The 24,275-nt window shown below is 54.6% G+C and overlaps 7 protein-coding genes across 7 annotated transcripts; 5 read left to right on the top strand and 2 right to left on the bottom strand.

Annotated features, from left to right (window-relative positions):
- Positions 1–1,233: 1,233 nt before the first annotated feature.
- Positions 1,234–4,154, bottom strand: DACRYDRAFT_82912 (uncharacterized protein). The gene is made up of 5 exons (XM_040776596.1): positions 3,358–4,154; positions 2,948–3,097; positions 2,400–2,874; positions 2,031–2,335; positions 1,234–1,975 (listed from the first exon to the last, which is right to left on the bottom strand). The coding sequence occupies exons 1-5, from the start codon at positions 3,471–3,473 to the stop codon at positions 1,312–1,314; spliced, it is 1,710 nt and encodes a 569-aa protein (XP_040625913.1). The 5' UTR covers positions 3,474–4,154; the 3' UTR covers positions 1,234–1,311.
- A 1,235-nt stretch (positions 4,155–5,389) lies between these two features.
- On the top strand, positions 5,390–8,802 carry DACRYDRAFT_24105 (nonribosomal peptide synthetase). The gene is made up of 3 exons (XM_040773548.1): positions 5,390–5,620; positions 5,681–7,121; positions 7,171–8,802. Exons 2-3 carry the CDS (start codon positions 6,338–6,340, stop codon positions 8,229–8,231), a joined length of 1,845 nt encoding a protein of 614 aa, XP_040625912.1. The 5' UTR covers positions 5,390–5,620; positions 5,681–6,337; the 3' UTR covers positions 8,232–8,802.
- Positions 8,803–9,603: 801 nt separating this feature from the next.
- On the top strand, positions 9,604–13,085 carry DACRYDRAFT_24104 (vacuolar protein sorting-associated protein 35). Its single transcript, XM_040773547.1, has 8 exons — positions 9,604–9,966; positions 10,020–10,116; positions 10,168–10,474; positions 10,521–11,441; positions 11,491–11,890; positions 11,941–12,060; positions 12,114–12,689; positions 12,747–13,085. Exons 1-8 carry the CDS (start codon positions 9,820–9,822, stop codon positions 12,996–12,998), a joined length of 2,820 nt encoding a protein of 939 aa, XP_040625911.1. The 5' UTR covers positions 9,604–9,819; the 3' UTR covers positions 12,999–13,085.
- A 336-nt stretch (positions 13,086–13,421) lies between these two features.
- On the top strand, positions 13,422–15,796 carry DACRYDRAFT_17687 (ubiquitin binding protein; the record flags this gene model as incomplete). Its single annotated transcript, XM_040771297.1, has 6 exons — positions 13,422–13,467; positions 13,523–13,689; positions 13,742–13,961; positions 14,010–14,605; positions 14,656–14,836; positions 14,889–15,796. The coding sequence occupies 6 exons, from the start codon at positions 13,422–13,424 to the stop codon at positions 15,794–15,796; spliced, it is 2,118 nt and encodes a 705-aa protein (XP_040625910.1).
- Positions 15,797–15,928: 132 nt separating this feature from the next.
- On the bottom strand, positions 15,929–17,684 carry DACRYDRAFT_118303 (FAD/NADP-binding domain-containing protein; the record flags this gene model as incomplete). The annotated part of the gene is made up of 8 exons (XM_040770558.1): positions 17,485–17,684; positions 17,321–17,433; positions 17,020–17,269; positions 16,695–16,967; positions 16,513–16,645; positions 16,311–16,465; positions 16,117–16,257; positions 15,929–16,069 (listed from the first exon to the last, which is right to left on the bottom strand). Exons 1-8 carry the CDS (start codon positions 17,638–17,640, stop codon positions 15,929–15,931), a joined length of 1,362 nt encoding a protein of 453 aa, XP_040625909.1. The 5' UTR covers positions 17,641–17,684.
- Positions 17,685–18,540: 856 nt separating this feature from the next.
- On the top strand, positions 18,541–20,566 carry DACRYDRAFT_56782 (FAD/NADP-binding domain-containing protein; the record flags this gene model as incomplete). The annotated part of the gene is made up of 6 exons (XM_040775394.1): positions 18,541–18,636; positions 18,698–19,021; positions 19,072–19,431; positions 19,483–19,772; positions 19,822–20,146; positions 20,216–20,566. The coding sequence occupies 6 exons, from the start codon at positions 18,541–18,543 to the stop codon at positions 20,564–20,566; spliced, it is 1,746 nt and encodes a 581-aa protein (XP_040625908.1).
- An 870-nt stretch (positions 20,567–21,436) lies between these two features.
- DACRYDRAFT_101597 (uncharacterized protein) lies at positions 21,437–23,317 on the top strand (the record flags this gene model as incomplete). Its single annotated transcript, XM_040767571.1, has 6 exons — positions 21,437–21,803; positions 21,856–21,909; positions 21,951–22,280; positions 22,328–22,665; positions 22,727–22,995; positions 23,052–23,317. 6 exons carry the CDS (start codon positions 21,437–21,439, stop codon positions 23,212–23,214), a joined length of 1,521 nt encoding a protein of 506 aa, XP_040625907.1. The 3' UTR covers positions 23,215–23,317.
- Positions 23,318–24,275: the final 958 nt, after the last annotated feature.

Here is a 24,275-nt window from a genome sequence, read left to right as displayed (position 1 = left end):
CGGGACGTAGGATTCTGCTTGCTGTTTTGACTTGGACGAGTTCGGCCGTGTTGGAGTATCGTTGGACGTTGGACGTTGGACGTTGGACTTGGTGAACTGTCCATGCTCCTGCCTATTCGAGGATGTTGATCATGCACTACACGCCAGCGCTCTGGAAGGTAACTTATCCGCTCTCAACCCGTCCCTTAAGCTTGATGATGACAGTGATCGTGTTTCCTTATTCTGGTGATCTGTTTTATAGTTTGATATCACTGGAACTGAGACTCGTAATCTGGGATCCGAAGCCCGAGTCTGGGAGATGGGATCTTGGACACTGCCGGTCGGGTCTTTCCTGTCGAACATTTTCGAACATTCGACCATTCGTGCGGATCTGAACATCTGACACGCCACATGCATATGTACAGCAACACCAGTACTTCCAAACACGAAATAATTGTATCTTCCCCAACTGCGGACGTCAACAACCTTGGACGTTCGCCGATATGCCCGGCCGGGGCACTGTCCAGAGTTTGAACAAGTTCGAACGTTGAGAAAATCCAAAGTCCTCGTTTGGGAGATTTGGGACTTTGGACATCGCCCGCTTTCCTGTCGAACATTCGTCTACGCGGATCTGGTCATTCAACGCCACAGGCGGTTCCGAACAAGAAGTACTTAATCGTTTCTTCTCAAACTGCGGACGTTCGAAAACCTTCGGTGTAGGCCGCCCCGCACTGAGTGGAGGATGACAAATGCCGATTTCGCCGTAGAATGGCTCATGCGTTCCGAGCTCGAGCTGTTATACATGGGCTTTCCGATTATAGAGCCGAGCAGAACGTTCATCAGAAGAAGCTAGCTTGAGATTCGATTACTGCCTTGGATTTCCAGGGCTCGTCGGCGGCCGCGGCCGGCCAGACCTGTTCGGACAAAGTACGCTTTCTTCTCTTCCCGAAGTGACAGCATCAACACGAACAAGAAAGCACGCATTCTGAACAGAAAACAAGAGCGGTCGTCAAGGGGACACAGACGTCAGAAGGGATGCCGATGGCAAGTAGGGACCGGAGGACCGGGCGCTGACCCTGGAATGAAGGGAATGTGCGCTTATTATGTTCCCGGATGCCGGTATTCGCTTTTACGGGCAAGGGACGGAACAATTTAGGTGGTCATCTTTGGTGTGGCAAGCAAAACGCAGGCAGTATTACGCTCAAAACCACTGTCGGCGTGTGAATAATTGTCAAAACGTCGTTACGCTCTTTCAATACAAGGAATGTTAATTGTGGTTGTACAATACTGTTGTTCACAGTCCTGATATTCCGCTACCCTCGGATATCAAGCCTATCCGTCGATCAAAACCTGCTCAGCCGCTTTCTGTACCTCCGTCCAGAAGCGCTCCATACTACCCTTCTCAAATCCATTCTCGTCATATGCCATATGCAACCACATCCTACCCGCAAAAGTGTGCGCCAAAAATAGAAGGCCACCAGCTTTGAGACGGGAGGCGGTGGCCACATCATGTAGCTCCATTTCCGGGTACTGATCAGCGAGATAGACTTTATCGAGATTACCCATGAGTGAGATGCCCATCAGCGCTTTGCTTGGCACAGGCTCATAGCGGGGTGAGATTGCCCCTAGTGCGTCCGGTGACGGCGGAAGCAGCGCCCTCTCCGAAGAAACCGGAACAGCGGTACCCCCTGTGACTGGACTCCACTTTCGACCTGCACGTTCAGCGCGCTGTGCACCCATGATCCGTGCCCGGTGGACGAGAAATTTAGATTGAGTGATGTACGCAATTTGGTCGCGCACTGAACGACATCGTTCCCAGAACGTGTTTTCGAAAGACCGACGTTCATGTTGAGAGCACGTGACTATCTTCGGAAGGAAGGCGGGTAGGACGATGTTGAAGTAGGTCAGGGCGACGAACCAGTATGACATGTGCTTCTCTAGCTCAGCGTTCGGGTAGGTGAGGTAGGGTCGTAGACTGAGCGCGGTGTAATTCATTCTGTAAAGCCCATAATCAGTAACGGGCCCGCTGTTCAAAGAAGACAAGGTGATACATCGGCAACTCGAACCCGCTCTGCAGCATCCTCGCCCAAGCCACATCGACGAGGGCGAAGACAGCATGGTTTGCGCTGACGCCTCTCTTCTTGCATATCTGCAGCACGCGTTTTGTCTCTTCCTTAGAAAAGCCGCGCTCCAGCAGGACCGTGCGCAACGGTCCATGCTGTTTCCGGGGCAGAGTATGGCCGCCCACCTCGCGCTCCTGTGACTTGAGGTAATTCACCTGCGCCGCAGCACGTGCAAGCCTGCCTTGAGCGGGAGAGGGAAGGAGAGCTTCCGCGGGAAGCGGAAGCCTATCGTGCTAATGTTAGAACGTACTTGTCAGCCGGTGCCAGCATTCTGTGATTCAGGAGCTGTTAACGTACCCATTTGCCTTCTATGGCCTGCAAGTCGATTTCCAGCGAGCGCAATACGTCGGTGGCGTTTCCCGGTGCCGATAATAGCACAAGGAAATCGTGCGCCGACTGATGAAGCGGGAGGGCATCGCCCGAAAAATGAGGCGCACACAAATAGAGATCGTACGATGCTTTCGCCGAGGATCTATCCGCATCGTATATGTTTGTATGTCCATTTACCAAGCCGGTAACAAGTTCGCCTGTTACGGTCGAGCTCACTACTACGGGTACTGAGGGTGATGCAGACGCCACATCGAACGGTGAATCGCCGTCCGTGCTTGAGCCAGATCGCGCAATCACCAGCCGAGCGATGCAATCATCGTCCAACGGCCGCGGCGAGCCATTCATATATCTGTCGACAAATTCCGCTTTTGTATAGCGCTCGAAGGTCAGCCGCTTGCGGGCAGCATCCAGCAGTTCGTCTGTGTTCTTGGGCGGTGCGAAACTGCCAATTAGGCAGAAGGGATTATCGCGTCAGGTGATCGTTCCGTGTTTGGGAGGTGGGATAGAGGGCGTACCTGAAGCAGGGCTCTGCCAGCGCGTCGCCCTCGTGCCTGATCACGCGTGATAAGAGAAGCGGATGCCTTAATAGGAGGGTGCTCCACGCGAGCAGCACACGCTCCGGGTCTAGCAGGGAGGGAGGGGCACTGAACGAGAGGTGCAGGAACCTGCGGAGCGCCGGAGAAGCGCCGAAGGCGAACAGAAGGCGTGTAAGGACCGAATATCACGGGGCATACCAAGGTCGGAGAAGAGGGGGATGGTAGAACAGAAGGCGAGGGAAATTTTCCGGGGTGTGAAGTTTAAGGTCGCCGGGGATAGGGATGCCACAAGTCAGCAATAGGAAATAGCATGAATGGACAGGTGACAATGTATCAGATGAGATAGATAGAGTCAGCAAGCGCCTCTCGAAACAAGAAATAGACCGTACATGTCCCCTACGCCGGTGTGCGAAAACGCATGGAAGGCAAACTCGCTATCGCCAAGAGGGCGTTCCCAGACTTCTCCTCCACTTCCATTCTGGGAGGAGAGACGAGTCCAGGCCATATGTCAGAGGACTGTGTGTTGGGGGCCGCGGTCTTGAAGTATTGATGTCGGGATTGAGAAATAGAGTGCGCGCGGATGGAGTCGGCTATCGGATGCCTATTGAGGATATTCGGGAGTCTCGAGCGAGAGCACTAGCGTCGGTATATCTGGTCTAATAGGCAGAGTAATATCGAGTGGGTCTAGGAATAACCCTCAACCAAGCCAAGAAGTAATGTACGAGGTGGTAATGCTAGCACGTTGTCGGCACAGATGTCGGCAGTGACTTCCGCAGCGGTAATGTTTGGGCGCCGAGCAGAGTGTCCGGCAGTAGAGGCTAGTTGCCCCAGCTAGTTGCCGGCGACTTTCAAATGCTGGAGATATTCCGGAGAGCTCCGAGATGTAGCTCCGAGGGTGGTAAAGAGGGTGGTAGTTGGAGTAAGTGCTGGTGTGTACGCTGACGCAGGGTAAGGTCTTACGAGGCGTGCAGCCAGCAAGATCTCGCCCCCTCCAGAGCAGGTGTCCTAGACAGACAGTGATCCAGATGTGGAATGTAAGACCCTGTTGACGGCGTGTCGCGGGTTCGGAGCACTACCGACTGGAATGCTAGCACGATGACGGAACGGCCCGGCTGGATATGTGGGGGTGGCAGCGGTCCTTGTCAGCGGAGAGAAATACAAAAGACAGTAATGTCAGGTTGATAAATTGTTCGTGCGCTCGCTCAAACAGGTTAAGAAGGTCAGGAGAAGGCTGGTCCGCGGCCTTCTTGGCCGGGTCAGACCGCACGTAAAGGAAGCTCTACTTCGGTTGAGTTCAGGAAGGCAGGTCTACAGAGAAGGTCGCAGAGCCCTGGGCCCTAGGACATCTAGATCCAGTGCTTTAGCCGGAAAGGACGGCACATCCACTAAGATCATCACGCTAGAGCAGCGGTGGTAAGACATGAGCGCTCCCCGACATGTCGGATGTGACTAGGATCAGATGATATCCGCTGTAGGAAACAACTGTCAGGATAGGGACATTGACCACATTGAGGGCAAGACAAATCACCATATGTTGTAGACGAGTGTATGGTTAATGTCCAAATGGTGGATCAATAGCATCAGTGCCATGCGTCCTGCATGAGGGGGTTGTCACTGAATTTTGCTTTAAATTACGATTTGATTCCGCTGAGTCTGACGGAGGGTTCGGTGCTGTGCTGGAAGAACCGGCGGCAAATGCGGAAGCAAATAAGGGTGCGTCGCTGGCTGGCCGCGTGGTTCGCACGAGAGACACAAGGAAAGGGCGGGTCAGTTGCTAACGGCGAACCGGCGCCTCTGCCGTCAGCTTTTCTAAACGTCGGCTTCTACGCTTTTTTCTGGTACGATCCAGGTTGGCTTCTAGGAAAGGGGAAATGTTCTTGGTACCTCAATTCAACCCCGGTGGCCGAGGGACGCTGAGTGCGGAAAAATGGATGGCTTGGATGGGCTTTGTGGACGATGGAACGCGGCTTGGAACGTCGACGCGACTGTGGAACGCGCAAGAAGGGCATGGCAACGGCGGTCAGCGAGAAAGGAAGGCAACAATAAGGGGCTAGACAGCCGCCCTTCAAACGGCATGAATGATAGAAGCCAACAGAAACAATTGTTAAGCACGAAGGAAGGAGACGAAAATAATAGGCGGGCGCCGCCAAGCCGTGCACCTTGTGTTGATCCTGGAACGGGCGGCAACTCGCTGTTGGTCGTTCAGCGGCATAGCCCGTGCACTAGCACCCATCAGTTCCCCCTCTCACTTACACCTGTTCTCCTTCCCTCCTTGGACTGTTCCCCGGCGGACTTCCTCCTTCCTCACCTCCTCCTTCCCCCGTGTTCCTCCTCCATCGCGCACTGCCTACCCGTCATCGCCCTCTGCGCCTGTATAATATCCCATCGCCCTCCTCTGTCAATCTCTCTGTCCCCTATCACCCAACACCGAGCCCGGCAGCATCGGCCCTCCCCTTTCAGGTTTAGCAGGACACCGTCGCCAGCGAGTCAGCATTCCACTTCAGGCAAGACACCATTCCAGCTGTCGTCGCTCCGTGCCGTTGTGTCCGGAATTGTCGCACCGCTGCAAGCCATCCCTCATCTGGATCAGGGACAGTCCCCCCCTGGCCTTGGGAGCGAGCCATTAATTCCATTGTCCTGTCTGCTGCCTAGGTGAGTCGGGTCTCTCCCTCTGGGGCGAGGGAGCAGACGAAGGCTCACAGCGTGATCCAGGACCCGAGCGCGGACTGTCTCGCCTCTCCGACATACCCTGACCCCATCCGCACCTGCTGTTCTCGTAGGGTGAACAAGGGCGAGAATATTTGTCTGTCTGCAAGCCACCTCGAGAGAAGCCGACAGCAGCCGCATTCCATCCGCGTCACTCATTCCTCGTTCCGCTCGTGCCCCAGATTCTCAGGATTTTTGAGATTCTCAGGGCCCCCTCGGGGCGTAGACTTCCGAAGAGAGCGGTCCTACAGACATCGCTTGTCCCGCACTCAGCCCGACACTAGTGCCCAGCCCGAGTTCCCTCTATTTGCAAACCAGATTGTATAATCGCGTGGTACCGCCCCATCGTGGAGTAACCAGCAAGAGCTCTTGGCACTTCGATTTCCGCTCACTGCCCATCTCGGGAAGGAAGAACGAGGGTTCTGGATTGTGTAAACTGCGAGTACTTATTCTGGGTAGTCTGAACGAGGTAACCCTCACTCGACTTCCGGCCCCGACCAACGACGAGCTAGACGGGCAGAGCAGCTTTTCACCTTCCTGCTATCGCTGATCAGACGACCACGCTCCCCACTCTCTTAAACCACGTCGTCGTCCGCAGCAACATCCATAACAATGATGGCCACCGCGACTTTCACGGCACTCCCCTCGCTGTCTGTACCGGCAATGCAGGCGATCAGCCTAAGCGGCTCCCCAGAAGCAGCGTTCTCTCTGCTGCTCTCCCCTTCTCAGTCCTGCGCCCCTGCTCCCTCCTGCCCAGACCCGAGCACATCACTCCCCTCTCCGCCTGCCCCCCCTGTCTATCCCCCAGCTTCCCGTGTCAATGCCCATTCCATCTCTAACCTTCCAGTCGACGATCAAACCCTCTTTGAAGAGTACGGTCTCGCGCCAGCCCGCCCAGCCGCCCAGCCTTTCGTACACCGAGCCTTCGAGGCACACGCCGCCCGTGCCCCCGAAGTGGTCGCAGTAGAGCACGCCTCTGCAGGCCAGCAAATCACCTACGGAGAGCTTGAACTGCGAGCCAACAGGCTTGCACGCCGGCTACGCGCACGGGGTGTCAGGCCCGGCAAGAGGGTCGTCATTCTCTGCCGGAGGAGCATTTCCTATGTGCTCGCTATCCTCGCTGCGCTCAAGGCCGGCGGGCAGTACGTGCCCCTAGACGCCCAAAGCATCACCGATGAGATGCTTGCTCACGTGCTCTCAGACTGTGCACCTCAGATGGTGCTCTGTATGCAACAGTACTCACAGCGGGAGCCAATGCTCGCTGATATCGTCCGGGGAAAGGTCATGGTCGTCGAGGAGGTGATGGAAGAGGACGAGCGTTTGCAAGCAGATGGGAGCAAAGTCAGGGACCTGAGCAAGAGGGACGATGGGGTGTACCTCATCTACACCAGTGGGACAACTGGCGTGCCCAAGGGGGTTGACGTCCGCCACCGGGGCGTTGGGAATGGTCAGTTCTTTTTCTGATGTCTTGGGCTCATACTAACCCCGTCCAACAGTCGTCTCCGGGCACCCAGGAAACGTCGGAATGAAGCCAGGTATGCGCGTCGCGCAACTCCTCAATATCGCCTTCGACATGTGCGCGTGGGAGGTTCTCGGGTCCATGTACAACGGTTGCACTCTTTGCCTCCGCGGCGACCGGTACGCGGATTGGGTTGCGGTTCTACGCACAGTTCATGTCGTCATCTCCACGCCATCTATCCTCCTGCGGCACGACCCTGCCCACTACCCGACTCTCAAGCACGTGATCGTGGGCGGCGAGCCGTGCCCCCAGTCCTTGGCCGATCGGTGGGCCGCATTCACGGAGTTCAACAACTGCTGTGGGCCAACAGAGATCAGCATCGCCAATACTGTCCAGAAGCATACGCCGGGATACCCACTGAGCATCGGTCGCCCTATCCCGAACACGAATGTTTACGTGCTCGGCAGGGATCCATCTGATACAACACCCGCCCGCATTGGCGAGATCGGGTGCATGTGGGTTGGCGGCGTTGGCGTGTCCCGCGGCTATCTCAACCTCGCCGACAAGACGGCAGAGCGCCTTTGCCCAGATCCGTTCGTCAGGTGGGATGGACATGGCCCTCGGCCGATGATGTTCAACACACATGATCTTGGGCGATGGAGGCCGGACGGCCAATTGGACCATTGCGGCCGTGCGGATGACCAGGTCAAGATCCGTGGTTTCCGTGTCGAACTCGACGGTGTTGCGACCGCCATGTCCACGCACCCTTTGGTGTCGACTGCTGTGGCGCTGAAGCTTGGCGAGCAGCTCTGGGGTTTCTACGCTCCCGCTTCCGTGCCGTCAAAGGAAGTGCGCCAGGCAACAGCACAGAAGCTTCCCGATTACGCGGTGCCCAGCCAATGGTTGGCATTAGACAAGTTGCCGCTCACCCCTAGAGGCAAGGTGGACAAGCACGTGCTGAGGAACATGGCCCGGCCGGAGATGCCCAGCAGCCAGAGTCTGCCGGACCTGCGCGCAGTGAAGAGGGAAGTCGCCGTCAACCCCATGGGAAGCCCTGCACTGAGCGATAGCTCATACGGGTCCCCAATTGAACAATGATTTTACAGGACAATAACGGAACACTCTTTATCTCTCTTTTCACTTCGGTTCATTTGTTGTTTCACTCATTAATTTCCTATACCCCGCAACTCTCTCTCTTCTCATGCCAAGCACTGTACACCGCTCACATTCGTTATCATTACGTACGCGCCCGGACTGTCATTTCCTCCTGTACGGTACACTCCTGCGTCCCCCTCATTTCCTCTACGCACTCTCACTCTCCCTCACTGCTCAACACCTCAATCACCCACTCTCACTGCGGATCCAACCCCTCCATCCCTCAAAACCTTTCGTGTAGATATCTTTAAATTTCGCTTCTGGGCATTGGATGCATTAGTATTGGTTGGTAGCATCGACGGACTCAAGAGTAATCACAATATTGTACCTATCTATCTTCTTTGCAAGGTGCCCACCAGAACAGGGTGTCTTCACCGGCCCGGCCAAGGTGGAGGTGTGTTCGCCTGACGACCGTCACGTTAACTAGCCATGGCTAACCAGCGCAAACAGCTCAGCCATTCACATTTCGACCAAGCATGACCAACCCGCGAGTAGTTGTGCTTGCCAAGGTTTGCGAGTTTTACCCACAGGACAGACTCTGACTGACGTCACGTTGTCAATCTACGGCAGCTCGTTGTCAAGCCCGAGAAGCGTGCGGTGTTCGAGCCTGCGTGGGCTGAGTTCATGGCCGGTGTGAAGAAGTTTGAGCCGAAGTGTCTCATCTTCAACGTCGCAGTCTCTGAGGACGGGTTGACGTATTGGATGTACGAGGAGTGAGTGGTCTGCGACCGTAATGAGCGGGCTGCCATGTTAATGATGGGGACACTGTGTAGGTACATGAATAAGGTGGGACTTGACGAGTGAGTCGACTTGGCCAGCTGGATTGTGATAACTCTTGACCTGTGTTGCAGACATGAAGCAAGTGACCATTATCGCAAGTTCAACGCCGTTGCTGGAGATTCGGGGGAGGCGTTCTACGCCGAGGTGGGTGCCTCACCGTCCTCACATTTGAGATGCTCTGACCGTATCTTGTGTGCACAGAAGCCAGAGGTTACTAAGACGTGGAAACCGTACTTTTAATGGGTGTGGAGGGCTGTGAACAGATACAGGACAGAGGTGTAAGGTCAGGGATGACAAGTTGGGGTGTGATGTCAAGACGTTTGCGTAACAAATGAGATTATTGCTGAAATCATCGAGCGCCTATTTATACATACTGCTATTTGCGGTGTTACTTGGCGTGTGGTGGTCAGGCGAGAGGATGGGCTTGGTGAGTTGTAATTTGGAGACTCCAAGTTCAGGGCAGCATTCTATTTATTTGTTCGAGTGGCAGTTCGCATCCGCCTCCGCTCGCAGCAGTACTCTAGTGTCCTGGTAAAGCAGCTCAGCCTGGTGCTCAACATACAGGATCTCTCGCTCATCCCACTAACTGTAGAGTCATCGCCTCGGTCCCGGGCACCTGGGCACTCGACTCGCAGTGTCTCTTCGAACGGACGATTCTTTCTGGGCGTCGCCCGTCAACTCGCCAGTCGTCGAACGCGATCAGGGGCAAGCGCAGAGCCAGAGCGATCAGACCGGAAGTGCGGGAAAGGCAATGTCCAGTGCTGCGGCTACTGGTGCTGGAGGTCCCGGGGTTGATGGGGATGCGGGATCTGTCATAGGTGGAAACGACGAGGGGAAGATGTTGGCCGAGGCGCTCGCAACGGTCAAGATACAGCTAGTTCAGATGAAGCGGTGTTTGGTACGTACATTGTGCAGAACTGAGTGTAGGATATGCTCATCCAATCCATGTAGGAAAATGACCAGCTGATGGATGCGCTCAAGAGCGCAAGTACTATGCTGAGTGAGCTCAGGACAAGCAGCTTGTCCCCTAAGCAATACTATGAGCTTTGTGTGTCCCATATCCTCCTTCTCTCTAATGGCCGCACTAATGCGAAAGCAGATATGGCCGTATTCGATGCGCTGCGACATCTGTCTAACTACCTGTTCGATGCGCACGTCTCGGGCAAGCACCACCTTGCGGACCTATACGAGCTCGTCCAATACGCAGGCAACATCGTCCCCCGGCTCTATCTCATGATCACGGTTGGGAGCGTATACATGAGCATTCCCGACGCGCCGGTGAAGGAGATCATGAAGGATATGATGGAGATGAGCAGGGGTGTGCAGCATCCCACACGTGGTCTGTTCTTGAGACATTATCTGAGTGGGCAGACGAGGGATCACCTTCCTATCGGGAACTCAGAGGGGTCAGTGCTTTAACATAACGTGTTGAAATGAATTAGACTGTTACAGGCCGGAAGGGAACCTGAAAGACTCGATTGGGTTTGTACTCACGAACTTCATCGAGATGAACAAGCTGTGGGTGAGACTGCAGCATCAGGGTCACTCGAGGGAGCGTGAGAAGCGCGAGGTGGAGCGAAAAGAGCTGCGGATCCTCGTCGGCACCAACCTTGTCCGGCTTTCGCAGCTCGAGGGCGTCGAGTTCGAGACGTATCGCACAACCATCCTGCCCAGCATACTCGAGCAAGTCGTCAACTGCAAGGATGTGATCGCCCAGGAGTACCTGATGGAGGTCGTCATACAAGTGTTCACGGACGAGTTCCATCTGCATACTCTGAGCCCCTTCCTCTCCGCCGTCGCCCAGCTCCACCCGAAGGTGAACATAAAGGGCATCGTGATCGCCCTGATCGACAGGCTCGCGTCGTACGCTGCCAGGGAAGCGGAGAACGAGGACCCGGCAGAGACGAAGCGGCAGGAAGAGGAGGCAGCGCACCGGCTAGCTGAGAAGGTCAAGGACCAGAAGGCACGGGCGCGTGCTGCGTTAGAGGCGAACGGACATGGATCTCCCCCTCCGGCTGTACAGGCAGGCGCGAACGAGTGGGGCGGCAGCGCTGTCAACCCTGAGGAGAAGCCGCAACCTGCACCTCCGGTCAATGGCTCCGACGCCAAGAGCGACAAGGGTAAGGAGAAGGAAGCTCCGCCGGCTGCAACACGCAAGTTCCGCGGTATACCAGAGGACGTCAAGCTCTTCGAAGTGTTCTGGGAACAGATCGTGAACCTCATCAAGGCCCGGCCGGATCTGTCCATCACCGATATCACAGCACTTCTTGTGTCCCTGATCAACTTGAGCTTGTCATGCTACCCGGACCGGTTGGAGTACGTGGACCAGATCCTGGGCTTTGCCAGGGGGAAAATGCAAGAGTTCCAGGAGAGGTGCGTATCTTCTCAGATTACAGGTGCCCTGACTGACAAAAATATCCAGCCCGGACCTGCTCATCCCAGCAACGACAGCCAACCTGCTGTCCCTGCTCCTCGCGCCGATCAATTCTTACCAGAGCGTGCTCACCCTCCTCGCTCTACCGAACTACACTTCCCTGCTCCAACTGCAAGCCTTCACCACCAGGCGCGCGATCGCCCACGCCATCGTCTCCTCCGTACTGAAGAACGAAACCGTGATCGACACGCCCGAAGACGTGGCAGGCGTGCTCCAACTGTGTCACGTGCTTGTCAAAACCCAGCCCGACGCGATACCCTCTCCACTAGCCAAGCAGATGGGTGCAGGCAGGCAGGGTGTAGACGTTGAGGAGATGGCGGAGGAACAGGGATGGGTAGCCAGGATGGTACACCTCTTCAGGGCGGAGGACCTGGATGTGCAGTTCGAGGTGCGTCCGCTTGTGCTCCACGTGGGGTGGATGTTGATATCTGGGTATAGCTATTGCAGGAGGCAAGGCGTCATTTCAGTGAGGGTGCGGAGAGGATACGCTTCACTTTCCCTCCGCTGATCAATGCTGCTATCAAACTGGCACGGCGGTACAAGCGAGTCGAAGGCGAAGTGCGTGTATTCCTCGTGCGGCGGACTTGACCCCGGCTTACAATTATCTGCAGGACGACGAGTGGACGAACAAGCTTACGAGTCTGTTCAAGTTCATCCACCAGATCATTTCTGTCATGTACAACCGCGTGGAAGCGTCTGACATCTCCCTCCGCCTCTTCCTCCTCGCCGCCCAGGTCTCGGACGACTGTGGCTTCGAGGAGCTCACGTACGAGTTCTACGTCCAGGCGTTCACGATATATGAAGAGTCTATTTCTGAGAGCCGGGCGCAGCTGCAGGCTATCACCCTCGTCATGGGCACACTACAGCAATCCAAGGTCTTCAGCACGGACAACTACGACACGCTCATCACCAAGGCTGCGCTGCACGGCGCCAAGCTGCTGAAGAAGAGTCATCAGGCGACAGCTGTCGGGCTTGCTAGCCATCTCTGGTGGCAGGCAGACATACCTAAGCATGCGGAGGAAGAGGGCGAATCACATGAACCGCTCCGGGACGGGAATCGCGTGCTTGAATGTCTGCAGAAGACGCTGAGGATTGCGAGCTCATGTTATGAGGAGATCATCAGCGTACAGCTGTATGTCCAGGCATTGGATCAGTATCTTTACTATTTTGACCGCGATGTGGAGGCTGTGAGCCTGGTTTTTTTTATCTGCGATGGTGCTGTGCTAACAACTCTGACTCTGTAGGTTACACCGAAGTATATCAACTCACTTGTGGAGCTGATTACGTCCAACATCGACGCCATCAGCTCCTCCGACTTCCATCCTACGTCCCGCGCACCACCTGGCTTGATCGAAGGCGTCCACACCGCCGATATGATCACGCGCCATTTCCGCAACACGTTACTATACGTGCGTTCAAAGAAGGAATCGGGCGTCGGACGCTGGAGCGAGGTAGACATCGCTGGTGCTTTGCTTAAAATGAACGTTGCCCAGTAGAGCCTACCTGACGACGATGTGTTTATGTTGTTTGTTTCCTATTGTACCTTATACGGAGCCCTCTAGGTTTGGTAAATATACCTTCGGCTTTTCTATCCTTTTAAGAGTGAAAAGATGACTGGTTAACATGAAGCACACCCACAAAATGACAGCTGCCATTGAATTCATGGCAGAATACTTTGCTTTAGAATAACGGATTATTTAATGAAAGCTTCTAGCAGGTGCTTTCATCAGGGCGAGTCATCGTCGAGAACGTACAAGGCCCAGAATTGCTGACCAATCCACCGGAGTTGTTAGTTTCTCCGAGGCTACACAGTTCAAATGCTCCCGGTTGGTGTAAGGGGAGGCCATCGTCCATATGGTCTTGTAGACTCACATCATTCAGCGGTTTACACCTTGCACACGTACCTTACAGAGCCAACAATGGCATCTTTATTCTGGGGAGCTTCACCATTTGATGATCTAGTAGGTGGGTGCAGCGTATAATTGTGTCGTGCGAGAATGAAGGACTGACAAGGTGACAGACAAAGCAACATCGGAGCTCTTACCTGCTGGAGGATCGGACATTGCGCTCAATCTCGAGATATGCGACCAGATTAGGTCGAAGAGCACGACGCTCATTCTTGCTATGAGGGCCATAAAACGCCGCATAGATCACAAGAACCCTAATGTCCAGTTATTGGCTCTTGAGGTAAGTGGTTATTGAAGTTCGATCAGAACTCAAGACTCACAACGCGTCACAGTTAGCTGACACATGCACCAAAAATGGGGGAGACACCTTCCTCCAGCAGGTCGCGTCAAGAGAGTTCATGGATGATCTCGCATCCATTGTGAAGTCGCCTGGGGTGAACCGGGATGTGAAGCTGAAGATTCTGAGACTGGTGCAGACCTGGGCGCGGGGCATGGAGGGTAACTCGGAGCTGAAGTACGTTGGCGAAACGTACAAGACTCTGAAATCATCTGGTGCGATATTATGCGTATCATGATGACCTTTGCATTGACAATGCTCAGGTTTCGAATTCCCACCGGAATCACCCCGTGAGGCAGCTGCGACTCTGTTTCAGACCGCGACTGCGCCCATGTGGGGAGACTCCGACCGTTGTATGCGTTGCCGCGAGCCGTTTACGATGACATTCCGCAAGCATCATTGTCGTAATTGCGGACAGACGTTCTGTCAAAGTTGTTCATCCTACACCTCGCGTCTGGATCATTTTGGCATCAACACCGAAGTACGTGTCTGTAAAGACTGTCACGACAAGATGACAAGGAAGACGGTTGAGGCCGCTAAGAGGGAGTTGAAGAAAGATGGTATCGGGAGCAGAAATTGGGTGAAGAGAGAGCGAGAGAGAGCAGACAAGGACCTGGAGCGGGCTATTGCACTCAGTTTGGCAGAAGCTAAGAACATGGGACACGTGGATGACGGCGCAATGTTCCGGCCTGCTGTATTGTCCAAAGGGTATCCGCCACCGACGACGATTGCGGAAGAGGACGATCCGGATTTGGCCGCAGCCATCAAAGCTTCCTTGGAAGAATACCAGACGATGAACGTACCCAGCGCGCCGTCGCCCATGCCCGAGCGGCCCGGCACAGTGGAATCCTACTTTCCGGTAAGCAGTTGTCCCATCAAGGATATCCTTGTATTCTGACGCTCTTGTAGCAACCCCCACCCGCCTTGCCTAACTACGATCTGATGGATTCGGAAACACTTACTATCCTTGACTTCTCGGAAGCCATCGAAAACGGTGCTTCGGCCAGAAGTGTTGATGGATTGCACAATCGAGCAGATAGACTAAGACCGAGGCTTGTGCGGAGTTTGGATGATACCGAACGAAAAGAACGTGAGTACCATGCGGTCTTACATTGGGAGCTACGAGTTAACGGTTTGTTTAGAAATATTGACGGATATGCACGGAAAGCTCGCTGAGGTTGTCAAGCTCTTCGACAGCCATCTGAATGCTCAATTGGAACGGCGTGCAAGCTCGTACCATCAGCCACAGCGAACCCAGACTTACGCCTCTTTTGCGCCTCAACGGACTGTCTCTCCTCAGGCATCATATGGACCACCCCAGCAGCAGCAATATGCCCCGCCTCAGCAACAACCTTATGCACCCCAGCAGACATACGCTGTGCCTCAACAGCAAGCCTATGCACCACCACCTTTAACATACCAGGAGCCTGTGCAGCCGCCTCAACAGTCATACGTGCAACAACCACCGCAACAAATGTACACCTCACCTCCCAAACAACAACAGCCTATCTCAACCGTCCAGGCATATCCCTCTTCACCGGTCCGTTCCAACACCGGCATAATATCGCCCCCTCCCATGCAAGCATCCACTTCACCGGTCATGCAAATGTCGGTGCCGCAAAGCGCGCTGGTTTCTGCTCAAGCGCAGCCCGTGCCAGCTGCTCCACCTGCTGTTACATACCAAGCCCCTGTCTCTCAGCCTCACCCATATATGAATCCTCCAGCTCCTCCGTCTAGGCAACAGTCGTATGTTGCACCTGCAGCCCCGGCCCAGCCCGCATACGTGACTTCCCCTGCTCCATCTCCTACTCAACAGTTACCTCCTCAGCTAATGCAAGCCCAACCTCCACCACAACAATATGCACTTGCTCAGGCCCCTCCCATCCAAGTGCAACCTGTGCAACCGCCGCCTCAGCAGCTTCCTGCTTTCCCACAGGCACCTCAGAATGTGTTCCCGTCTGCCTTCCCAGAAGCGCCAAAGGAGCTTCCGAATTCATTCGCATACGCACCTGTAAGGGAAGAGAAGGAGGTAGCCTTGATTGAGTTGTAGTGTACGTTTCGCGAGCGTGTTGTTTGATGTTTAATAGAGGCGTGATCCTGTTGTCATGCTCTATGTATATTTAGCACCTGCTATTGGATAGTGTCTATTTATGTTAAATGCAGTACTGCATGCCAATGAGTCTCAGGCGGAAACGAGTGAGAGTTTTGCTGCCCCGGTGACGACCTGATCTAAAGCCTGTCCCACCGAAGCGTCTTTCTCCTTTGCGTTGGGCTCTGCTTCAGCTTCGATCGCTTCCAATCGCTCTTGCCAGACACGGGTAATCTATAACAGAGTCGGTTATTGTTATACAAGTTACACAATTCACGAACATCGTATTTGTAAATCCAGCCTGTAGACGCAGCGGCGTTGTTCTTTTCCAAGCGTGTCCGCACAAGATCACTGGCGCTCAACGGTGGTTCTGCCGCAAAGACCTCCTTATTAACGTTTCCATAAGTATTCAATATGTGGAACTGCGACGTGCGTCAGTTTGTACTATGTAGTATAACCCCGTGATGATACTCACCAGCTTCTCGTAATGAGGTCCGCGAATCTGGTCAAACACTTCAAGCGCCCACGTTTGCGTCTTGTTGTGCGAACGCGCGTATCCGAGCGTTGTCATAAGGATGTATGCGTCTTCAAGTGCGAATGCTGCGCCAGCACCGAAGGCGCCAGACAAGGCTATCCTGAAGGTTAGCAGGATCCTCTCTCACAACGTGAGAACGTACGATGCGCTGCGTCCCCGATCAGTGCCATACATCCGTTATGAATGACTGACTCGAGACGCGGGCCGCCGAAAAGAGCGAATGATAGCCATGATTTTGGTGCTGCAACTATGGCACGGATCGTCGGGTTGTATTCCTGATGTATTCGTGAGTGAAGAATGAAGTGTGGTCATCAAGACACGGACATCGTAATGTTTGACAACCTGCTCCGGCGTTGCGTCCTGACCCCAGCTGGCCTTGCTAGCATCCTCATCTGACTCGAGAGCGCGTGTTGCAATCTCAAACTTGCCTTCGTCAAGCGGATTCGTGTACACATGCGTAGTTGGTGTATGCCAGAAACAAGCACAAGGAGGAATGTCTGGTACACGAGCGACATCCGCCTGGGGGATGATGACGCGATACGCGACCTTCCCAGAATATGACAGTTTGTGATTGGGAAATGCATGCTGGCGAACGACCTGCTCCAACAGTTGAGAGGTCATGTCGTTAAAGGGGCAGACAAGGACACACTGAACGGATTCCATCAGCGCCAACAAGCAAATCGATGTCACTGCTCGTCGTCCCGTCCTCAAATTTGAGTGCCAGACCAGCGTCGCTCTCTCGGATTTCCACCAGCCTCTTATTCAGCTGAATGAGGCCGTCTGGTACCTCCTTCAGCAACGCGTTCTGCAGCTTGTAACGCTCCACTCGAGCATACGGCGGGCCGACTGGAGAGTCTTTCTGAAGTCTTTCGCTGAGGAGTTCGCCCGTGGTACCGTCGCTTGCCAACCCATTAACATGGCCCGGAGGCGTGAACGGGACCTGCACTCACCGATGTTGGAGATCGATCACGCTGTCATCGCGCGTCTTGAAGAACGCGTCCAGGTTCTTGTCTGCTCCGTACCACTTCAACAGTCTCCAAGTGTTCTCATTGATGCCGATGCCCTGGTACAGGTTCTGTAAATGACCCCGGTGCCTATTGATGATAGGACTCACAGCGCCGATCTCTTTAAGAACCCGCGCTTGCTCAAACACTTTCAACTCGACATCTGGTAGACGACCAAGTGCAATGGCAGCGGCTAGTCCAGCGGGACCTGCACCAATGATCGCAATTCGAAGGGGGGCACTTGATCCAGCTGCAGAATCGCCCATGACGTGGACGCTCAACAACCATCGAAACACCGATAAGATTTAAGAGAATCTACCTCCCGGGTTCGCTTAGTACACAGACGATAGTCAGACATTCGGTCAGTTTAATAAGCTGCTCAAACAAGCAAGGTATCCGCTGAAAGCGAAGGGATTTCGTGCTGAAGTTGATAGGAGATTGCGAGGCAGAACGCAAAGATCGCGTCATGCAGAACGCGACAGTTAGAAGTCTATGAGCGGTATCTGGCAATATACATCGAAGATGAGTTGCCCATTGTTTGAAGGGGCGAGAGAGCGCATATAAGGTAGACAACCTCAAGTATTTATGAAGGACTCATCAGCCATGTAGAGCTCGCACATAGAAGACCGGTGTCGTAAAGTCAGAAACGCGTCAAAACTGGGGCGACACGTGACTGCTGCACGAGTGTCTTCATTGGCCCCGCGTCTTGATCACAAATTTGTATTATTGTCCGATTATTCCTGGCATACCCTGGCACCTTATTTCACAATCTCCGTCTTCGTATTGGGAATATACTTTGTCCGTTAATAATGGATGACTTGCGGGGTGAGAAGAATGCGGCCCTAAGCCTCCGCTGCAGGCAGATCGCGTCTCCCTTCGCCATACGCACGCCATTCCATCTTCTGTCAGTATCACTGTTGGGTCAATCATGACATCTAAGCATTAATGTCATCTTTCTCGGGAAGAATGGCGACTCGTACAAGGGAAGACGTCTACGTGTCTGATTGGTCGCTTGCTTTGCTATCGTCGCTGGAGATTTACCGAGACAGCTGCAGAAGCCATTTCCCGCTCCGTATCCTCAGGAGCTGGCTAAACGAGCATGAAATATCGGATCGAACTATCTGGATTGGCTTCGTCTCTTGTTCTACTACGTCTGACTCGCTGTCATGCCTGGTCTACTCCGACAGGAACCTGAACAAGGCTACCATATCTTCGAACGGCCTATTGAAAGCGTAGCCGTAGTTGGTGCTGGACCATCCGGTGTGCGTAAAACTGATTTACTCTTCATTCTCTCTATATTTCAATCTGATAAATTGCTTACAGCTCCCCGCCGCTCGTCATTTGCACGAGGCTGGTTTCCGGGTCCGGGTTTTCGAACGCCAGCCGTATGCAGGAGGGACTTGGACGTTCGAGCCGGACCTACCTCTGCAGCCCAAGTATCCCTCTGTCCCGCCCTCTATTGGCGATTTCGTTCCTTCTCTACCACCGGAGAATGCCGAACATCTACCGTTTGAGAAGGTGCAGAAAGACGAGAACAGCGAGGAGAGGAAGGAGTTCTCTCCCCCAAATCCGGTGTACCAGTCCTTGACAAACAACGTGCCAACACCATGCATGGAATTCAAAGACTTCCCGTGGCCAGAGGGAACAGTACGATATTGGTGTGTCATCCCGATTCCTCTGCTGATTTCGGATCACAGGAATGGCACGTAAGCCACACGGACATATCCAAGTACATCCAGTCGTACGCGGTCCACTTCGGGCTAAACGAGTTCACCTCCTACCGCACGCGGGTCGAGAACATCTCCCAGCTAGATCCTCCTCCGGGTCAGTCACAGCCACGCTGGCGACTGACACTGCGCCGCGTGGAGGACGCGCCGGCCGATTCGGCCAAATCGACCTGGTGGACGGAGGACTTTGACGCTGTCGTTGTCGCGTCAGGACATTATGGCGCGCCGTTCATTCCGAAAATCGAGGGAGTAGAGGCGTGGGCTGAGAGGTGGAAGGACGACATCATCCATTCCCGCGCATACAGGAGCGCGGAGGATTATACTGGCAAGGTGCCGTGCCTATCCATCTGCTCTCTAATGACTACCTGATACTGGGACTAGACCGTCCTGATCGTCGGCACTGGCACAAGTGGCGTCGACATCGCCCGTGATATCTCTCCTCACGTGACAAAGATCTACCAAGTGCGGAGGAACCAACTCCACGGGCCGGATCACTACCAGCGCCAACGCTCTTTCCAGCTCAAGATGCTGCCTGCGAACGGAGAACACTTACCTGAGATCAAACGTTTCCTCCCGCTAAGCGGCGCGGAGAAGGACTTGAGTGAATGTAGGGTTGAGTGTACGGATGGGCGGGTCGTGGGCGGGTTTGATAAGATCATCTTTGCCACTGGGTTGGTGGTCCTCTTGCGCCCTTCAGGCACCATTGACCAAGTACTCCAGATATCAATACTCAGTACCCTTCCTATCCGACTACCACCTCGACCCGAACACCTTGCCCCACTCCCCACACCAAGCGCCCGACCGCGTCTTAGTCACCTCCGGAGCAGGAGTATCCAACCTCCTCCGAGACGTGTTCTACATCCCCCAGCCGACGCTCGCCTTCCTGGGCCTGTCGATCAACACTGCCACATTCTCGTTCTTCGAGTTCCAGGGGCTGGCGATCACTAGGGTTTGGCAGGGCTGGGCGAGGCTGCCGGACGAGCGGGGAAGGAGGAAGGAGTATGAGAGACTGGTGGAGGCGAAAGGCGGAGGAAGGTTTATGCATGTTCGTAACTCCCACTTCCGGCCTTGGGCGCGAGATGCTGATTGTAATTGTGCTGTGTTGGTGATACAGCTCATGGGGCATGAGAACGAAGTCGCCTATGTAAGGGAGACGGTGGATTGGCTGAACGCTGACGGGGCACGGGTCGGTGCTCCGCTCATCGAGGGGCATAGCGAGCGTTGGCTAGAGGTGAAGAAGAGCTTGTTCGCGGCGTTGCTGAAGAAGGCCGGACTGGACCCGAAGGAGTTTGGGGTGAAGGATGATGGGGAGCCGCCTGCCAGGGTGGGGGATGGAGTGGATGGCATGATTGATCCGGGAGAGGTGAAGGTACAGAAGGACGTCGAGCGAGGAGGAAAGCCGGAGAGCATTGAACATGCTGCCGCGGCGAACGGCGCACCAGTGACGGTGGCGGCGGCGGCTTAGACTTCCAAGCTGATCGAGTTCATTCCTGATAACTTCTTGATGCGTATTCGAATAAATTGAGATTTAGAGGGAAAATGTTATAACTTGACAGACATGAGTCGAATAGACGAGTGAGACGGCAACAACGACGGTTACTACCTCGCACAGTGGTAGATAATTTGTGGCAGGATCATCCCGCTGTGGACGAAATGCGCTTATGGTAGGGGCAAAATAATCCGATAATCGGAACAGATCTCATCTCTGTCCTAAATATTTTCCCCCAGCACCGAGCCCATTTCCAGCGGTGAAGAAATTGCGGCGACGAGAGGCGCGCCAAAGCTTCGTGCCCTAAAATGTTTCTTTCATGACGGGAGTGGGGGACCCCGGGTCAGGGTAGTTCAAGGGTGCAATTCCGTGCCGCCGGATTCGAAAGTCGATTGGCTCCGTGTGGGCTAGAGATCGGGGGACATGAGGGAGGTGTGTCGTGTGTGGTGATGGCTGATTGTCTCTGTCAATGTCTGATCCTGTGCACCCGACATGAACGGCTTGGCCCCGCCTTCCTTCTTTGCCTCGAGCTGACTAGCATATGCATGTCTTTGAATACGGAAGCAGCGGGGGAAGATGAAGGAATTCATGGGCAGCGTGACAAGGGATCGATGGACATATCTATCAGTGGTTGCACTAGCCGCTACTGGACTCTGCTTTCCTGTTCTAGTTCTGTTACTTGGGGATAGCGGTGTTCGACCTTGGAGAGTTCCGATACATTCTAGTGACGAAGGCCGATTGCGACAATTGCGGATCATCTTATCACGCACAGCGAACACCCACCCTCATTAGCACTTCGTTCACCTGACATCACCTTACCGCGTCCCTCTCTCCCTTCTTACCAAAATGGCATCCAAGCACGTACCAAAACCTTCCTGGACAGGCGGTCCTCCTCTCAGCTCCCAAGCACCCCCATATGCCCAATTCAGCCCTTCCCCCTCTTCCCCCGAGTCGAGATCATCCTCTCCACCACCGTTTCTCCTCCCGCTCCGGCTCCCATTCACCCGCTCCTATCTGCGTAAACGGCGAACTCCGCTCCCGGCCGTCCTTGCGGGGCTGACAATTCTCACCCTGTCTGTGCTGCTCTTCCTGGTTATGAGCAGGCGGTGTGAGCCCGTCCAGGTCGTTCAGCAGGTAGGGGTAAGACAGGGTGTGGACGACAGGTTCGCGACGAGGAACTGGGTTAGGGGACCACCTAAACCGCGGTTTGCTGGTGAGTCTCACGCACAAGTGCGTGGGATACAACTGATTCACGGATCGGATAGACAACCTCAAGCCTGATGTCAAGTACATCTCTACCTTTGTCTCCTCTGGGTGGAGTATGTCCTCCCAACTCGTGTAGTGCTTCCCTGACCTGTAGCAGCGAACGACGTGATGACGTACGGCAACCTGCTCTACCTCTCCCTCCTAACACAACGCGTCCCCGTCCTAGGCCCCTTCGTCCCCTCCCACCTCTCCTCTACAGCAGGATACATCCCCTTCTCCGACGTGTTCGACATTGCCCATCTAGCAAAGTCAATGAACGCCCCTGTGCTGGAATGGGGTGACCTGAAGAGTGTCGAAGAGGGGGTGGAGGAAGAACTTGGATGTTGGAGTGCCTGGATGGCCACGAGTAGGGAGATCAAGGACCCAAGATGGAGCTGGATCCCCGGTGTCTTCGGGCTAGACATAAGCTATACCCCGCTCCCCTGTACGTCCCTTCCCATACGTGCTCAAACACCAGCTAACGGAATCCAGACGACCACAAGATGTTCCCCGAGCAGGACAACGAGCCCCACCTAAAATACGGGAAACTGATGCAGCTCTCCTTCCCCTCCGAGCGGGCGCGCGCGCTCTCCCTCTCCTCTCCCCGCGGTACAAAATCCGGGAACCCGCTGCTCCCGTCCGACCACCTCCTGTGCTTCGACCAGATGTATGCTATCTCCCTCGAACAGCAGTGGGAGTGGTTTGTGGATTCGAGCCCTGTTTGGAGGTTCGTAGGCAGGCATATGCGCTGGAACAAGAATGCCGAGGCTTTGGCGAAGAACTATCTCGCAAAACACTGGGGAGTGCCGCAGGGCGGGCTCTTACCTCCCGTACGTGCCCCCAACGCACCCTTCGGGCCGCGCTAACGTGAGTATATATATATATATGTAGTACATCTCCGTCCATGCCCGGAGAGGGGACTTCACCGCCCACTGTCAGTGGATGCACCAAACCGGCTCCTCCTGCCTCCCTTCCCTCACCCAACTCCAACGGCGTGTCTCCGAAGTAAGCGAAAAGCTCGCACTGAAAGGCGTCCATACGGACCGAGTACTCGTCACGAGTGACGAGAAGGACGAGACTTGGTGGGCTGGGGTGGGCCAGTTGGGGTATACGTGGGTGGACCATAAAGCTCTGAGAACGGACGAGCTGTATGGGGAATGGTACGTCCCCCTCCCCTTCACACCATCACGCAACTCAACTCACTACTGACTGACAGGTACTCACCCCTCCTGGACGCGATATTCCATTCCCTTGCAGCGGGGTTCGTGGGCACTGACCAGAGTACGATGTCACTCCTTGCGGCTCGGAGAGTGGAGGAATGGAACGATGGCCCGGTGGGGTTCTTGTTGTGGCAGGGAGTTCCGGAGGGGGAGCTGTGAGAGGGAACGCTCCATCGGGTGTGCCGGGGAGTGGGAAGGGGCTGCCTACAACGTTGCGTATGCGTCTATTCAGACCTGTCTGAAATAGGTGAACAAGAGTATCGCAGTAGGGCTAGAAGGCGCTCAAATTCCAGCCTCTGTGTTGATGACGCTTGATGTTGCCCAGCGCAGGCAAGCGATGTACTTTCTTACCACGACCTTTGACCACAACAGTGAAATTCAAGTTCTCATATGTCCACCAACAACGATGTATCAACTGCCAGCGAGTACAGCACAGTGTCAGTAAATCAAGTGTTGCTCGCAGCTGAAGGCACGCTATCTTGTGCAATCAAAGGTCCTGAGAAGAACTTGAGGAAGAAGAAGAGTGCGCCGGTCTGCAGCTCCAGCGGGACGTTGTCCACTGTGTCGTTGGCACCCAGTGGCAGACAGCAAGCAGAGTCAACAGCGCAGCGCTAGATCGCCCCTCGAAGGAGCCAGATGCTGTTCTTCGCTGGCGTGTCTCTGACAAGGAGTATGGATACATTCGGGTTGTGAGGTTTGGGTGGAGAGGACTTCAATTCGCGGCTGCTGGGCGGGCAGCAGAGAGAGGAGCGTGGAGGGCTCAGTCTGTCGGCGGACATCGGGCTGTCTGCGATGGAGGAGGGACGCGCTGATGAGGTGAGCACTGTCAGCTCAGCAGCTCACGATGAATTGGCATCATGATGCTCGCTGTAAGTAGCCATGCCCCACCACCATCCCTGCAATTGGTCATAGATGTCCTTCATCAGCTGGTGTCCGTCTTGAAGGACCTTGCGGCCAATAACTTCGTATGCCTCGGATTTAGCAGCTCCACGACGAAGCCCTTCCTCCCAGCACTCGCGGTAATGATGTTTGCTTTCGATAGTGGGGGAAGAAATTGGCTTAGGCACCTGGTCATTGGATGGGCCAGAGACGGATTCGAGATGAATTCCTTGCTGGAAGCAGCGCCTGAAATACGCCAGCTCCTCTTCAGAGACAGCAGGGGCCGTCTCTATCCCGTCATCGACCTCAGTGATGACGCACCGTTTTGCTTGGGTCACATA

The sequence above is a fragment of the Dacryopinax primogenitus genome (genome assembly GCF_000292625.1).
Source record: "Dacryopinax primogenitus strain DJM-731 SS1 chromosome Unknown DACRYscaffold_17, whole genome shotgun sequence".
Classification (NCBI taxonomy): domain Eukaryota; kingdom Fungi; phylum Basidiomycota; class Dacrymycetes; order Dacrymycetales; family Dacrymycetaceae; genus Dacryopinax; species Dacryopinax primogenitus.
The sequence above is the reverse complement of the archived record's forward strand: the minus strand, read 5'-3'. Positions and strand labels throughout refer to the sequence as shown.

Coding starts and splice junctions, on each gene's coding strand:
- DACRYDRAFT_82912 (XM_040776596.1), bottom strand. CDS start 3,473: ATGGCCTGGACTCGTCTCTCCTCCCAGAATGGAAGTGGAGGAGAAGTC. Junction 3,098..3,357: donor CACACCGGCGTAGGGGACAT/GTACGGTCTATT, acceptor GGCGCTCCGCAG/GTTCCTGCACCTCTCGTTCA. Junction 2,336..2,399: donor AGGCCATAGAAGGCAAATGG/GTACGTTAACAG, acceptor TTCTAACATTAG/CACGATAGGCTTCCGCTTCC.
- DACRYDRAFT_24105 (XM_040773548.1), top strand. CDS start 6,338: ATGCAGGCGATCAGCCTAAGCGGCTCCCCAGAAGCAGCGTTCTCTCTG. Junction 7,122..7,170: donor CCACCGGGGCGTTGGGAATG/GTCAGTTCTTTT, acceptor CCCGTCCAACAG/TCGTCTCCGGGCACCCAGGA.
- DACRYDRAFT_24104 (XM_040773547.1), top strand. CDS start 9,820: ATGTCCAGTGCTGCGGCTACTGGTGCTGGAGGTCCCGGGGTTGATGGG. Junction 10,475..10,520: donor CCTATCGGGAACTCAGAGGG/GTCAGTGCTTTA, acceptor AGACTGTTACAG/GCCGGAAGGGAACCTGAAAG. Junction 11,891..11,940: donor ACCTGGATGTGCAGTTCGAG/GTGCGTCCGCTT, acceptor ATCTGGGTATAG/CTATTGCAGGAGGCAAGGCG.